The sequence below is a fragment of the Chiloscyllium plagiosum genome, unplaced genomic scaffold, assembly GCF_037043375.1.
Source record: "Chiloscyllium plagiosum isolate Xiang-an unplaced genomic scaffold, Cpla_swu_hap1 HiC_scaffold_19, whole genome shotgun sequence".
Lineage (NCBI taxonomy): Eukaryota > Metazoa > Chordata > Chondrichthyes > Orectolobiformes > Hemiscylliidae > Chiloscyllium > Chiloscyllium plagiosum.
The window spans coordinates 47,825,953-47,841,434 of NW_028270157.1; the positions used below are offsets into that span (position 1 = coordinate 47,825,953).

At 38.9% G+C, this 15,482-nt stretch overlaps 2 protein-coding genes across 24 annotated transcripts in view; one reads left to right on the forward strand and one right to left on the reverse strand.

The window, feature by feature from the left end:
* Window positions 1-10,844, reverse strand: part of LOC122559424 (calcium voltage-gated channel subunit alpha1 C) — a 1,175,809-nt gene extending 1,164,965 nt beyond the window's left edge. For 10 of the 14 annotated variants that reach the window (XR_015760447.1, XM_087997307.1, XM_087997306.1 and 7 more), the window contains exon 1: window positions 10,523-10,844. Coding sequence is in view for 13 of the 14 variants with exons in the window: in XM_087997307.1 (XP_087853433.1) it covers window positions 10,523-10,667 (145 nt within the window). In the remaining variant the exon portion in view is untranslated. The remainder of the gene's footprint in view (window positions 1-10,522) is intronic. The other 4 variants (XM_087997310.1, XM_087997309.1, XM_087997308.1 and 1 more) reach the window with 1 other exon arrangement.
* The window catches only part of LOC122559590 (mRNA-decapping enzyme 1B), a 115,406-nt gene that overhangs the window by 54,931 nt on the left and 44,993 nt on the right, over window positions 1-15,482 (forward strand). Inside the window, exon 1 of one of the 10 annotated variants that reach the window (XM_087997320.1) lies at window positions 9,660-9,800. The exons of the other annotated variants lie outside the window; for them this stretch is intronic. The gene's annotated coding sequence lies outside the window, so the exon portion shown is untranslated. Of the gene's footprint in view, window positions 1-9,659; window positions 9,801-15,482 lie in introns of those variants that run through there. 10 annotated transcript variants of the gene reach the window in all.

Here is a 15,482-nt window from a genome sequence, read left to right on the forward strand (position 1 = left end):
CTAGAAGCGCTGTCTTCATAGAAGCAGAAAACTTAATTTTTTTTGTTAATACTTTCCTCCAGTGGCAAAACTCTTGTCAGGCAACAAAATTATTTGGCAAGCAAGTAAATTTTAGAAAGTAAAAATAAACAAAACGTTTATATGAACAAATGTATTGACTCCATGTATTGCACTTTTTTAAAAAACTGTTCACAATACAATTGATGGTAATACTGAAATGACCAGATTTCAGTTGAGAATTATCAGTTCAGGTGCATAATTATCTATTTGGTATCTTGATACCAAGATAATTCTTGTTATTTATGATGAGGTTGAATAACCATGACATCTAATAGCTGAAGTGTGTTCTGAATGTTCATGTACAAGTAATTAAGCAAAAAGTACTTTTTAATTTTGTTTAGTACCATTCATGGCAGTTCAAATACTGAAACAGTCGTGCTGTAGATGCATTTTGACGTGGACAACATTCAGGATTGAGCTGATAAGTGGACAAGAACCATCTCCAAAAGCAGAAATTCCAACCATCAGTGTCCAGCATTAAATGGCATTAATTTACCTGATCTCCTCAATATCAGTATCCTCGGGGTTTCCATTGATCAGAACCTGGTCAATATTATTACTTTGGCTATCATAGCAGTTCAAGGGCTGGGAATTTTGCAGCTAGTAACTTTGCTCCTGACTCTCCAGAGGAGAAAGTGAGGACTGCAGATGCTGGAGATCAGAGTCAAAAAGTGTAGCACTGGGAAAGCGCAGCCAGTCAGGCAGCATTCAAGGAGGAGGAGAGTCGATGTTTTGAGCATGAGTTCTTCATCAGGAATGAAGAGCTTATGCTCGAAACATACTGTCGTGCTCCAAATGATGGAATACTTCCACTTAAAGTTGTTATGAAGTGTCAGGGGAAATGTATTTACCTAAGGGCTTGTACATTTGCATACATCAAAGCATGCAAAGGTATATGACTATGAACAATAGCCAAAATAGTTTAGATTTAAATTTTCTCTGCTAAGAGCCAGCACAAAGCTGAATAACACTAATTCTGACAATGCAACGAAGTAACTGAATTTTAGAATTACTAGTTTAGCCTTTTCTACATTAATGTAAATGAACTGGATATTGGTTTAGAGGTTTAAGACAGATCTTCGATAGGGGTGTCTTCTTAGCACTCCTGATGTGTAGATTTATCAGCTGAGATGGTGACTACATTACATGACTTTGTCACTCCCTGGTGATGACTAGTTGTATAATCAGACATTTAAATCATTCACTTTATCTGTTATCAAGTACACTATCATAACAAGAACCTTCAACCGATTGTTTTAACCCTATATTAAAATTGCTAACTGTATTAAATGAGCGTTTTAATAATTGAAATTGGGAATGGTACTGATCAAATCTGGTAATCCAAATGAAAGCCATATGTTTATACATAGCTTTTCCTGTCTGTGATCATATACTGCACTTTGCAGTGCACCAACTTCCATGAGACTGTGTGCACATTTGTATAGTGGTCATTCTTTATTTCATTTCCTAAGTTGTCTATCTGCATTGACAGACTACTTCTGTAAAATGTCAGATTGTAAAACTGTATTTTTAAAGCCTATTTTGGACTTATACATAATACAGACTAGTGCAGATACTAATTACAAATTGGAGGTTTCATCCCTTTCAGATTATAAATAGAATTTTAAAAATACTGTTAAGAATGAGAGTAGATATGTGTCTCCTGTCTGCTATCTAATCAGGCCTTTTATAGTCAAAGGAAGCTTTGGCTGTGTCTGGGTTGCATATAGATCTGTCTTTGTGACTGACTGTGAAGAGTGGTCTGCCAACACTCTGTGTTCTAGCAAACTTTAAGATAAGATAGAGTTCCGTGTGGATGTGAAGCAATTCCATGCATTAAAACAAGTTGCTGGAAAGCTTTGGACTTTACTGATTTACCAGGATCAAAATCTGAAGGTCTCTATCAACATCTTTATTTTCTAACTCCGTTATTACTTAACTCTAATATCAAGCAAGCCAAAAGACTTAAATTCACTTTTTTAATGTATTGAACATATTCAAAATATTTCTGGTGAAAGAGACTTTCTTCATACTTTCCTCCCATCTAGCTAGTTTTCAACTCCTATATTCTACAATGTTCAGTATCTTTTCAAGTAATCTAGTTTCACTTACCATTGAGGTGGCTTTATTTTGTGAAGCTGAGTTATAAATGGGATGAATCCTTCTCGGGCCCCAAATGATATGGGCTCTCGTAAGACATTTTGAAGAATTGTCAAAGTCAAGCAAGGCTTTTGTCAGTGTTGAGCACAAGCCACATGTTCCAATTAAGTTCCAGATATTGAGGTGGGATTCTCGCTAGTGAGCAGGAAGAGACCTATTGACCATTAATCATTGCTGTTATCACACTGATTATGACTTAAATTGCCTCCTCAATATGCATGTTCTTATTGTATCCCTTAATGGATAAAAACTAGACAATGAGATTTCCAAATGTGAAAGTCAGAGCGGGAGGGAAATGGCTCCGGCTCCAGCTCACCGCTTCTTCCGTCAAGTCTCCACCTTGGGTACATTTCATTGCCAGCAGCTGTTTACACATCACATACATGAGCACTGGCATCCGCTGCAGTCCAACCTCTACACGTCATGCAATTTCTCCAGTCTACTTGCTTTTGCCCTGCCATACTGCACTTTGCAGTGCACCAACTTCCATGAGACTGCTGCTGCAAGGTTCACTTTGTGTGAAGGAACAGGCACCCAGTTTGTGGATTGGACTAGGTTAAATCTCTGGACTGCATGCTAAGTGTCTTAGCTTACATTTATATAGCACCTACTTGGATGTTCAAGACTGGATCCAAGCTTAGATCCCTGCTTTGTCTTGCCTACGATGCCCAGTCGCACTTAATGACTCACCAGTCTTGCCTTGCAGTTTCGTGCAAGCAAAGCCAGGCTTGCTTGTCATGCTGGTCAGCAGTTATCAGTCAGGGAGGTGGATGTGTTGCTGAGTGGCACAATGCTACCTCGGTCTTATATCTACACCATCTGCCAACCATATATCTGCCAATTGCGTCTCGTACTGTCATGAGAAATGTGCTCTCTATGTTTCAAAGTCTTAGACTTTTGTCCCCTTAGTCCAGGGAGATGCCTTCAGTCAAGGGTTTAAGCTCAGTAAGTCACAGGCAGACTCCAATATCCATGCAGGGCTTGGGATTGGTCAGTTGGTTAGTCAAGGCTGTCATATTCATACCTCTCAGGTCCAGTGAGCAATGGTCAGACCTGTGAGCCCAAGGGCAACCAGTCCGAGGAGTCACAATCTGGGAGCTGTACGTATATCAGTGAGGGGTCTAATTACTCATTTAAAAATGACTGCGACCACACCTGGACTGGGAAGGAAGTGTTTTGTTCTGTGAATGGGTAGTCTTCAAGTTTAAGCAATATGAGGCCCTTCAACAGCAATAGGCAGACATCTCTTCACTGAAGCTGAAATATACATACAAGCACTACATGCATTGTGAACCTTTGGCACGAGCTTACTGCATGCTATCTAAGTTCTTGTACCATACCTTCCTGACCATATCATTCAAGTTACAAATTAATTCCACTAATGCTTGTAATGAGTAGCAATTTTGTCTTTTCAAGAATGTAGAGCATAGTTCTTTAAGTTACAGTCACATGCATTTTACCCATTGTCTATACATGGTGCAGGAAATGTTCACCCTCCCAGAGCTCTGTATCTATAGTGTTGTAGCTAAAGAGAGACTTGTGCACACATGATGGTGTCAAGAGAACACATTTACAGCAATGTGTCTCCCATACTACCTGCTTGTCTTCTTTCTTTCCGTCTATTACATCTCGGTGCATTCCTTGGATCGGTAGCTGGGATGAAGAGACCCTGTCCTAGAACCTGTTGATCTTGCAGGTGTGGTCAGGTGATCCTGTGTGCATTTTTGTCTCTAGGGCCTAGACATGGTATGTATGCTTGCTCCTTAGTGTGACCTCCCACAGAGCTGAGGGTGTCAGTTAGTGGTAGTAGAATACCCAGCCACCTCCTGGAGTTTCCTGAAAGGAGACATCTGGTGAGCATGCCTCCAGAACATTGCTGGATCTGGGTGCCTAACTGCAATGGCATGCGGGGACTCAGGACACCTGAGTGTTTGCAGAGTAGGGGATAGATTTTGTTTTTCTGGTGGCAAGGGTGGAGGCAAGGAAGTCATAGAGTGATCTGAATGTTTTGTTTTGTTTTCTTTTGGCTAAGATGGCACCAGAGCATGGCAACTTTATACACTTTTCACTGTACTCCTGTATTTCTGTTCTGAGTATTCTTTGATCCCCTGTCACCTTGCTGTTGGCATTGAGCAGCAATAGCGTGAACGATGCAGTGAAGATCTGTGCACATATCCAGTTGACTGAGACTAGTGGACCAGTTGGCCATTGCAGGCATCAACTTGTCATGGAGGCAGCCAAATGCTTGCATGGTTGAGTCAGCAGTCTTAACTCTGTTATTGCATTCCTACAGGCTTTGTATTATGTTGTCCAGTACCCCCGATAAACCTGCCTGCAGTCCTGTGTCAGCTTGTGAAGTCCCGGATTGCTGACACCATGGGGATAATGCATAGTCTTGTGACAGCAGATAACATGGGCACCCCACTGGTACCTTCCTGGCTTAGAAAAAGGTGTAGAAGCTGTGGCATGTTAACATCAAATGCACAGTGGTGATAATTTGGGAGTAACGTAACAATTAATAATGGTTCTTAGTTGATTTCCAGGACATGGAAACCCACAGGAGACGTCAAAGTCTTCACCAGCCAGTATCAAGACCCTCTCCTTATAGGATATGAGAAGTCAGAATATCTGATACCCCATTATTATGTAGTTGGGTGTTTGTTGCCCCTTTAAGAGAGTGGTGTATCAGAGGTGGGAGCTAGAGGGGCAGTCCAGAACCGACCGTGGAGCCAAAAGGACATCCAATGAAGTATTCCCTGTTTTAGTTTACTCTTCATCTACCTTGTGTTCTTTTTCTGCTTCTAGTGAACCACAAACAGATCACCCATGACCTGTCCTGGCTTTTCACCTTGTCTTAGGCCTTTTTCTCCAATACTGAGATGTAGAATATTGGCAACATAGCCATTAGTCCTGCTACAGGTAGGGAAATGTGGCACAGACGTGCAGGGTCAGGAGTCCGGAATGAGTTTGGGATGGGCAAGAGTGAATTAGAGAGGCTATTGCAAGTAATGGTGAGAGTAGTAGAGCATGAGTCTTGGTAGAAGGTGAGTACAGTAGCAGAGAGAGTGAAGATGGTGGTATTTACTTTTCGCAAGTGGAGAAAGTTCTTCTGACACGGCTGAACAATCCTCCAGACCGTGGCAACCTCTGAACCAGATTGGCAAGGCCTGGTGTCATGTCCTTCATTGCCAGTTCTGGGGAAATAGGGTGGCCTTGTTCTGCAGACCCTCCACCGCCAGAACTTCCAGGTTCTTGTTGGTAAAATAAGACACCAATTTCTCCTTCTCATGCAAATGTCTGCAAGCATGTAGGGCAGCACCAGATTGCCAACACTTGACCTGGTGTCCAACAGTCTCTCAGATATGGTGATTGTCTATCCCAGCAGTGGTCAGTATTTCTGGCCATAGCGAGTAGGAGATTCGGGTTAGCATCATATGAGAGGAGCACCATAGGAACCTTTTATCGGAGTGAATGAGGTGTGTTTTGGACAGTAGTTTAAAAAAACTGAGTCCTTATGGAGAAAAACCCTCCATGAAATTCAGTGAAACTGACATTTGATCAAAATGTCGTAAGGTAAAGCCCATAGTATAATTTAGTTTTGAGGGTAGTTGATTTAATCAGATTAAACGCATTGAATGAAAAGAATCTCTACCTCATAACTATTTTAGTAATTTAGGGATTAAAAGTTGATCTTTACTTAAATCAAATAAAAAATAAATTAATCTGTAAAATATGTTGAGTCAATTAATAAATTTGAACTTATAAAGAAGTCAGAATATCTGACACCCCATTATGTGTGTAGTTAGGTGTTTGTTGCCTCTTTGAGAGTGGTGTCTCAGAAGTGGGAGCTGGAGGGGCAGTCCAGAACTGCCTGTGGAGCCAATCAGGCATCCAATAAAGTATTCCCTGTTCTAATTTACTCTCCGTCTACCTCTGTTTTAGTGAACCACAAACAGATCACCCATTACCTGTTCTGGCACTTTTCACCTTGTCTTGTAATCTATAAAATACATGTTGAGTCAATTTTAATTAAAGTTTAAAAACTTTACCACCTATAGCTACAATCAGTGCAATCAATCAAGTTGCCAAAGAAAAAGCCTGCATAGAAGCAAAATGCCTTGTTTGTGCTGTGTGAATACCACAAGGTTGAATTCTTTTTATACTATGATTTTCCTTTTATTCCTGACATTTCTATGGTAAGTATATACCACACAGAGAGTTCAAATAGAACTACTCTCAAATGAATGACAGTTGGAAGACTTGGGTTTTTTTAACGCTATTTGTAGTCTCAACTTTTTAAAGCTATGACAAGATTTAGGGCTAACTCTTAAGATACTGCAAAATAAGGAGGCATGGACCTGAAGGCATTCAAATTTTAGCCTGAACATGCTTAACTTCCTAGAATGTGAAAATTAATCTTATTTTAAAAACGGTCTCCAGATCCTTGCTCTTTTTGTATTTGGATAATGGCAGTGGGTGCCATTACCTGTCCAGTATCTAAATAATTCATAGTGATCATGCAGTCAGAAATATACTTCCCTTACCATATTTTGGCATGTTTATTATATCATTTGTCCTTCCTCAAGTGGTTGTCATTTGATTGCTTTAGTGGGGTCACTCATTTACCACCTGACAACAGTGTCTACATCTTTAAAAGGTAATAAATTGGCTGTGTCATGCTTTGTAAAATCCTGAAGTCGTGAAAGGCATTACATTTTAAAAGAAGTATAATTTGTGTACTAAGGCAAGGCTAAGAACTAGATGCATCAGAAATAGAAATACTTCTAATATTTTGTTGACATGTGAACATTGCTGACAAGGCTATTATTTGTTCCTCATTCCTAATTGCCCTTGAGGAGGTGGTGGTGCGCCACTGCAGTCCAGATAGGATACCTAAGCAGTGTTGTGCCTGCTGTGTGTTGAAGGGAGTTCTGACATTTTGACCCACCAACCTTGAATGAATAGGGATACGTTTCCAAGTCAGGATGTGTGTGTCTCGGGAGGGAATTTGTTAATGGGATTTCCCACGCATCTGCTGCCATTGTCTTTCTAGGTGGTAGATATTATGTGTTTGGAAGGTGCTATTGAAGGAGCATTGACAAATTGCTGTAGAGAATCTGGTAAATGGTATACACTACAGCAGCACAGTAAATATTTGCAGGTGATTAATGATCAAACCAAGTTGAATTCTCGAGGATGGTTTTGAGTTTCTTCAGTGTTGGTATCTCTCTCATTCAGGCATGAAGATAATCTTCTATATGCTGCTGAATTGAGATTTTTCATGGTGGGGGTAGGCTTTGGGGAGTCAGGATGTGTTACTTCGTTGTGTATTAGTGCCAGTGTTGGACTGGAGTGGACACCGCAGAAGTTAAATACCACCAGGTTATAGTCCAACAGGTTTATTTGAAAGCACAAGCTTTTGGAGTGTAGCTCCTTCATCAGGTGAAGGGAGAGAAAAGCACACAGGCACAGAATTTATAGGCAGAGAGATTTTTTAAAAATCATACAAATGGTATGATTACAGTGTCAACAGGCCAAATAATAAGCCTCCGCAGGTGATCATAAGTGCCAGACAATGTGAGTAAAGTGTCAACAGCTGAGTAACAAGCAAAGGGACGACCTATGCTCTGATTAAATAAGGCAGAGCAATAATTACAAAAAATTAAGGTGGTGCTGGAGACAAACCAAATGACTGGAATAACATGATGGGTATAAGAGTCACATGTCGAGGGTCTAACCAAAGTAATAAGTAATCCAAAACTGTACAAACTAATAAAGGTAGAGAGGTCATAATAATTTATCAAGGTGATGAGGTCAAAACAGAAGAGTAAGGAAGATTTTACAGATACAGAACAGCGTGGTGGGGGTCACATGTAGTGGGACATGAACCCAAGATCACTGTTGAGGCCACCTTCACGGATACAGGACTACCTTAATTAGTTTGTACACTAAAGGTGCTTTGTATTCATGCCCACTTCTACAATTTGCTGCCTTTTTTTGTCCCTGAGGATGAGATGGAGATAGCTTACTGTATTGTAAATACATCTGATTAAGATGCCTGTTATTTCTGTCATCATCTTTGAGGTGTCCATGGCATTTTCTCCAGAGGCAATTGCACCTGCAACATAAGTCCCAACATGCAATTCCAGCCGGTTTTGCTGCAATGATTCTGGCCATTAGAATAGGTGGACCAATGCCATGGATTAGATATTTGGATAATTGACTTGCTTGGGCATGTTACAAAATAGTTCTGTGGCAGACTGGACTGGAACTGGGTTTTCTAACTCTACCACTTCACCACAAGATCCTTGTAGCAGAATTTTTTTTGTTTTAAGGCAATTGAACAATTTGAGCCCAAATAGCCCACAAAAGGTTTTATATTCTAATAACTGAGCTAACCTGGATACTGTTAAACATGATGAGGTTGCTAATTGTCAAAGTGCTGACCTATTTGTCTAGCTTATCCAACTCAAATAACAGTGGTGGAGGCAGTCACAAATTGCTCATTCCACACCTTATTATGTTGTAATAGAATAAAGAAGCCAATAATTAAGCAGACCTTTGACCAGCAGTCACTCATTTAATTATCTTTTGTTGCTGAACCCATACCGAGAAAGAGTACGTTGAAATTTCACAGAGTGCTAAATGAGCATTGTTATCAAGGAAAATTGGTCTTTTTTTAAAACTAAGTCAATTTGTGTTCTTTTGGACAGTATAAAATAAGATGTGAGAACAACTAAAGTGAATGGCATCCACAGTAATGATCATTAGCGAGAATGGTGTTGCAGTATATGAATTGGATTCCTGCATTATGTTCACGTGGAACATTATTGTGCAAATATCACACTTGTTCATAGAAATCCAGAATACGTACACAATGGCTGATGGAATGTAATGGAGAGTGTGATGCAATATGTTTTTTTCGGATGGGATGAAGATAAGGTGAACTGAACTGTAATTGTCTGCTGTTAGAATATTGCCATATGCCTCTCGTGTTTATTTTTGATTAGTAGTCAACTAGGCAAAGTCTAGATGGTGGGCACAAGATTCCAGAGAGTGGTCACAGCTATTGAAACTGGATTTTAGCAAAGGGAATGGATATTGCTAGATAGGGAGGGAGAACAGAGCAAGGTGATGAAAAGATTTGATCTACAGAGCCTACCTAGAAAATCTACATAATGATCTCCAATTTGGTAATTTTTATGACCATTTATGGTTGTGGCTTAGTGGTAGCTCCCTTGCTGCTGAGTTAAAGATTGTGGCTCAAGTCCTACATAGAGTTTTGAGCATTCAAGTTAACAGTTCAATACAATTTGAGGAAGTGTATGTGCCATAGTTTGGATGAGACAGTAAAATGAGGCCTCAACTCCCTATGTGTCATTGTTCCATTCAAATTAGAGCATCAAAGTTCTTACGTCTTTGTCAATATTTAAATTTAATTCAGAACCTAAATACAGATAACCTAATCACTTAATTCTTTGCTATATGGCTGCATATTTCTTGCATTGTCATGACTACATTTCAAGGGTAATTAATTGGCTGTAAGTTGTTTTGCAACATTGAGGTTTTGTTGCCAACATGTAAGTGTTTTAATTGTACTACTAAGTTTTTTAGTTTTGATTCTAATTACTTTAAAATTAATGCATGCATAAAATGAAGCTACTATGAATAGTTGCAAATGTTTAATCACTTCTTCAACAAATGTTATCTACATGTATTAAACAAAGGAGACTGAAGAATTTTCGAACTACAATTTTAAATAACCTGATGAATTTCTGTTGCAATGCATTACGAAATGAATGTGTTGCATCAAAAAGTGTTGAAAAGCAGTTTCCTAAACAAATTTTTACATTGCATTGCAATAATATATTAGACCTTGAAAGACTTAATTTTCTGATAAAAACAAAGCAAGATAAATTTGGTTATGTTTATATCTTTCCATTAATTGAGGAAAAATGCATACTACCAAGATTACTGTAAATTTCACAGTATTTTGGAAAATATAGTTGTATTGCATGTAGTTTATTTTATAATTTTAAACATTACAATCATTTTTTGCAAAAATAAATGTAATCTGTGATATGTTTTTGTCATTGATAACAGAAATTAAGACCAGGAAATATCAGTATTTAGGTATTTGTAAAGGTTGGTGATATAAATTTGATCATTGGGCAAAGAAATGCAGTTAAGTCATCTTCCAATTTTGGATCCAAATCTGAAATGCAGCTTTTAAAACAACTTTCTAAAAATATTGTCTTAAGTTGTTATTGTTGACATGGGCAAAGACATGAGAAAATCCTACCTCCTGGACAAGTGTAGAAGCAGTTCAGCCGTGTCTCCTTCACAATTATGCCTTTGTATTTGCTTTCCATTCCTTGTGCTGGTTGTTTGGACAACTGTATGGTGGCTTTCTGATGAAGAACTGATGGAAGCTTTTTACCTTCCATGGCAATAATTCTATGTTCATTGAAAATTCTTATTACTTTTTGCTGAAATCAATCTCAAAGTTATTTCTTTGAAGATCAGTCCATTGTGGCATAGCTGGGGTTAGAATGTTTATTCTTCCTAATGAATCATGTCCAAAAGTGAGAGGTGGAGAAGGACGGTGGCTTTATATGTTGATGTCCTCCACTCTAAGGAGTTAAATTGTGGCATGCATCGGTGCTGACATTTTGATATGGGGCCTTCATTTCATTTAAGAGGAAGCAAAGATAAAAGCTTCAGCCATGCTCGAAATACAAGTCCGTTAAGATTATAAAATTCTCCCAAGAATTTGTCATGATCTTGTGATGAACTTTCAAAACATTCTCTACATTTTTAACCCAGCTGTGTGTGGGAGCAGGTAGGGAGAGAGAAAAGAGGGAAAAATGGACATTATTTGAAGCAAGTAATTATTAATATTTCTTCTGGAGTCTCCTAGAACGAACATCAGTAAAGTATTTTTCATATTGCAAGGGAAGTACATGGAAATTAGGTTTCAAGTCAGTATTGTGTGTAATGTTAGTATTGTTGATGGACCATATCATTAAACTGTGTTAATTATAACACAATACTATGAAGAGTTATTTTGTGTTCTATTTGAGTTAATACCATAAATCATTTATTTGTAAAAGCCAGATGAAATTGAGATTTTTTTTAAATGTCAAGGCAGCTAGTCTCATTAATTGCTCTCCCATCTGAGTCATAAGGTTGTGGGTATTCGAGGGTTTGACATTCCGCTATCCATCGCAAGATCATGATTGAAAAATCTTAGCTGATCAATAGTAATCAATCACCAGTAAGAACCTCAGCACGTTCAGTAACATGCAATGGTATTGCCATCAGAGGTACCAGCATCAACGTCTTAATTGGAAACTGACTTAGACCGGCCATCTGCACTATAATTACTGGAAATCAGAAGCTGGATGTTCTATGATGAATAGCTTGCTTCCCAATGCCTCCAACCTCCACTACTGACAAATGTGATGGAATACTTTGCTTGCTTGGATTGGTTCAGCTGTCAGAACACATTTGCTCAGTTTACCAACACTTCAGCCATTGCTCTACCGTGCCTAAAACGCTAGGACTGCAATGTGTATCACCTACACAATTTTCCGCATCAATTTATCAATGATCCTTCCTTAACAGGCGTTGAGTTCTGAGACAGATCAATCATGACCTTGTTGTAGAGCAGGACAGGCATTAGGGACTGAATGGATCATTCCATCATATTTCTTAAATTCTTATGTTACCTCCCAAACCTCCAACCTTCATACAGAAGATACGATCAGCTGCATGGAAACATGTCAATAATTCATGCATCATTCCTAACTTTCAGGTATTTTACCATCGTATTTGCAATTAGATCTACAGTCTTAGAATGTGCAATTTAATTTAAGTGGAAAAGAAAGTACTTTCTGAAATGTAGTCACTGTTGTAATATAGGAAACATGGCAGCCAATTTGTGCACAGCCAATTGCCACAAACTGCAGTGTGATAGTGAGCAAGTAATTTTTTTGATGTTGATTGTCACACAAATATTGTTCCGGGTTAAGTTGCCTGCTTCTTTGAAATAGTGTCATGTGATCTTGTACTTTTACCTCAGAGCAGATGGACCCTACGTTTTTAGCATTTCATGCCAAAGATGGCAACTCCAATAGTACACCTCCCTCAGTACTGCACTTATGTGATAGCCTTGGTAATTTTTGTGTGCTCGATTTTCTGAAGTGGGATCTTGAAACTCAGAGGGGCAAGTGATTATGAACTGAACCACAGTTGACTAAATACATTTTGTCTTCCTTGACTGGGATGGTGACCATGCTGTCTCCCTGCCTCACTTGGGTTAATCCAGGGTGAGAAGCCATGTGGATGGTCTTCATTTCTAGATGCCTGTTGAGGCCCTTAAGAGAAGGAATTGCATTTCACCAATGCCAGACAGGTGACCAATTGTTGGATTTGCTCGTGTCTAGATGGGGTGTGGGGTGGCTGTCTTTCAAAGGCATTTTGTCCCTGGTTTGGGGACGGTGAATTGGGAAGTTAATCCCCTCCCTTTTCCTCTGACCTCTGCTCTTTCCCAACTCCCAGATCCACCCCACCTCCACTTCCTCCTCCCCCAGCCCCAACCCCAACCCCCTACCATTCCCTACCCTTAAATTGGCAACATGTTGATCCTGCAATCACTGTCACTTTAAGGTTCTCTAGTGATAAACTTTGCTGAAAGGCCAAGTGTGTTATTGCTTTGTTGAAAGTTTTCTGGAGTGGAATGTCTGCCCTACTGGAGGAGTACAGTAATTAAATATCCTGGCAGCATTGTTCCCTCTCCCAAATAAGGTTTTAATTCTATCAGGGCACTCTGAGATCGATCCAGCAGAAGTGCCATCTGTGGGTGTCAGGCTCTCCTTATTCAATTCAACCATTTGTTTCTGGCTGTTAATAGAATCAATTAAAAATATAGTTTCAGCACTTTAAAATTATTTTGTTGATTTTTGTCTCAGGTTATTTTACTAAGCCTTCAATTTGATTCTGTAGGCCTACTATGAACAATTGCACGAGGAGAAAAATATTTTTGCTACAGTTGAAAATACCTTTTCTCCCCATTCCTCCACCATTCAAAATCCTCTGGTTTATACAACTTTCTGAACTCATGCATCCAGTTTAGCTCATTGGCTAGCAGTCAAAATATGCTTGGATTTCTCCCTGTATTACTCAAACAAGTCTGTTTGCACTTAATCATGTCATCTTTTGTAGAAAGTTTTGATTATATCACACAATTGGGATTCAGTAGCTTGGTATGGTAAATTCTATAGAAATTAGAGTAATACTTATGCATTCTAACATACAGTAGAATTTGGCAAATCAAAAGGCACAGTCTTCATTTGTGTTGTTAATTTTTAGTTTTCTCTGAAACTAGTTGCAAAACATCTGCAAGTTGTAATTGCAGTCATGGAATGTGAAGATAATACAGTTAATAATCTGTACTTATATACTTAATTTTCCTTGTGGAGAGATTTAGGCTGCATAAAAGACTAAAGTTGTCAAAAATTGTCTTTATTCATGGTGGAAGTGACACTACTGTGACTGGCACCAAAATGTAGTGCAGTGGTGGTATTGGTGAACCATGCGCTGCTCGGTGGATGAAAGTCTTTTCCATCTCAAGTGTCTTGTTCAAATTTAATGCAATATTCCTAAAATAGTAAAGTGAGGTTGAAACAGGAGCGCAGGATCCAAATATAGTTTTGCAGCTCATGATTGCTATGTAATATTGACAATTTAATCAAAAATTTTTAATCACTTTGACTAATAATTATGATGTGGTGGTGCCGGTGTTGAACTATGGTGGACAAGGTCAGAAGTGACATGACACCAGGTTATAGTCCAACAGGTTTATTTGAAATCACAAGCTTTGAGTGCTGCTCCTTCAACAGGGGACTTCACCTGATAAAGGAGCAACGCTCCAAAAGCTTGTGAAAACACTGGTGAAGGAGCTCAGCTTATGATTTCAAATAAACCTGTGATGGACTGTTAACCTGATGGTGTGTTACTTCTGACATTAAAATTTTAAAATTAGAATTATGGACTTTATTGTGACTTCTGTGCCTTCAAAATAAAGACAAAACATTGCTAGTTGAAGTCCAAGTTGTGCTGCACAATACTTCCCAACAATTATGCTGTTAATAATCCAATTTGTAGGAACCATTTTGAAATGCAAATGTTTCGACGTACAAACTAGAGTTAGTGATTTTGGTGATAAGGAGCTAGGCACATGAAGCTGTGAAAATAGTTTAAATTCTGTGCAGCCATTTTTAAAAACAAGCAAATTAGTTTACAAAATTGAATGTCCTTCAGGATTAGCTTCTTATGGAGCACATACCATTTAATCGTTTGAGTAATCAATAATATATATCTTTACATTCCTGTAGTGATTGAGAAATGGTCTGAATCTACTTTCAGTTATTGTCTTGACACGCTAATGCAACATTTAGATTAGATTCCCTACAGGGTGGAAATAGGCCCTTCGGCCCAACAAGTCCCCACTGACCCTCTGGAGAGTAACCCACCCAGACCCATTTCCCTCTGACTAATGCACCTAACACTACGGGCAACTTAGAATGACCAATTCACCTGACCTGCACATCTTTGCACTGTGGGAGAAAACTGGAGCACCTGGAGGAAACCCACACAGACACTGGGAGAATGTACAAACTCCACACAGACAGTCACCTGAGGCTGGAATTGAACCTGGGTCCCTGGTACTGTGAGGCACCATTTAGGCAGACAGATTCTTGACAGCTAGATTTTTGCAAATGGTGTAGCTTAATCCACTTTGGAGTAAAGCTGTTAATGCTTTTGTTGGTGAGGGATACTCCATAATTCAAAGATACGTACATTAGAGTATGTTAAAAACTGAATAACCCAGAGCAGATCCAGGGCACTCTGTCCTACTTTACTGTTTGCTTTTTATTGCTTCAAAATATTTCTGCTTGAAATTAATGGTAGCATGCTGGTTTTTGTCAAGCAAATTTAGCAACAAACCAAAGAGGCTGTGGCACGAGGAGCGACTTTTTTTGTGTGGGCTTTTTGATACATTACTCCAGTAAATCCATGTGTAGCTTTTAAATATTCAGCCAGTGTACTGTTACTGGTGGAGCAGTTATTTGTATTTTATTTACAAGCTGAATTGTGTATCAATTTTGAGTCCTGTATTTTAAACTAATATCATACTGCTAGCCAGAAAAGATGATAAATTCTTATCAGTCTGTTTACTACTTTTCATTAGGCAGGAG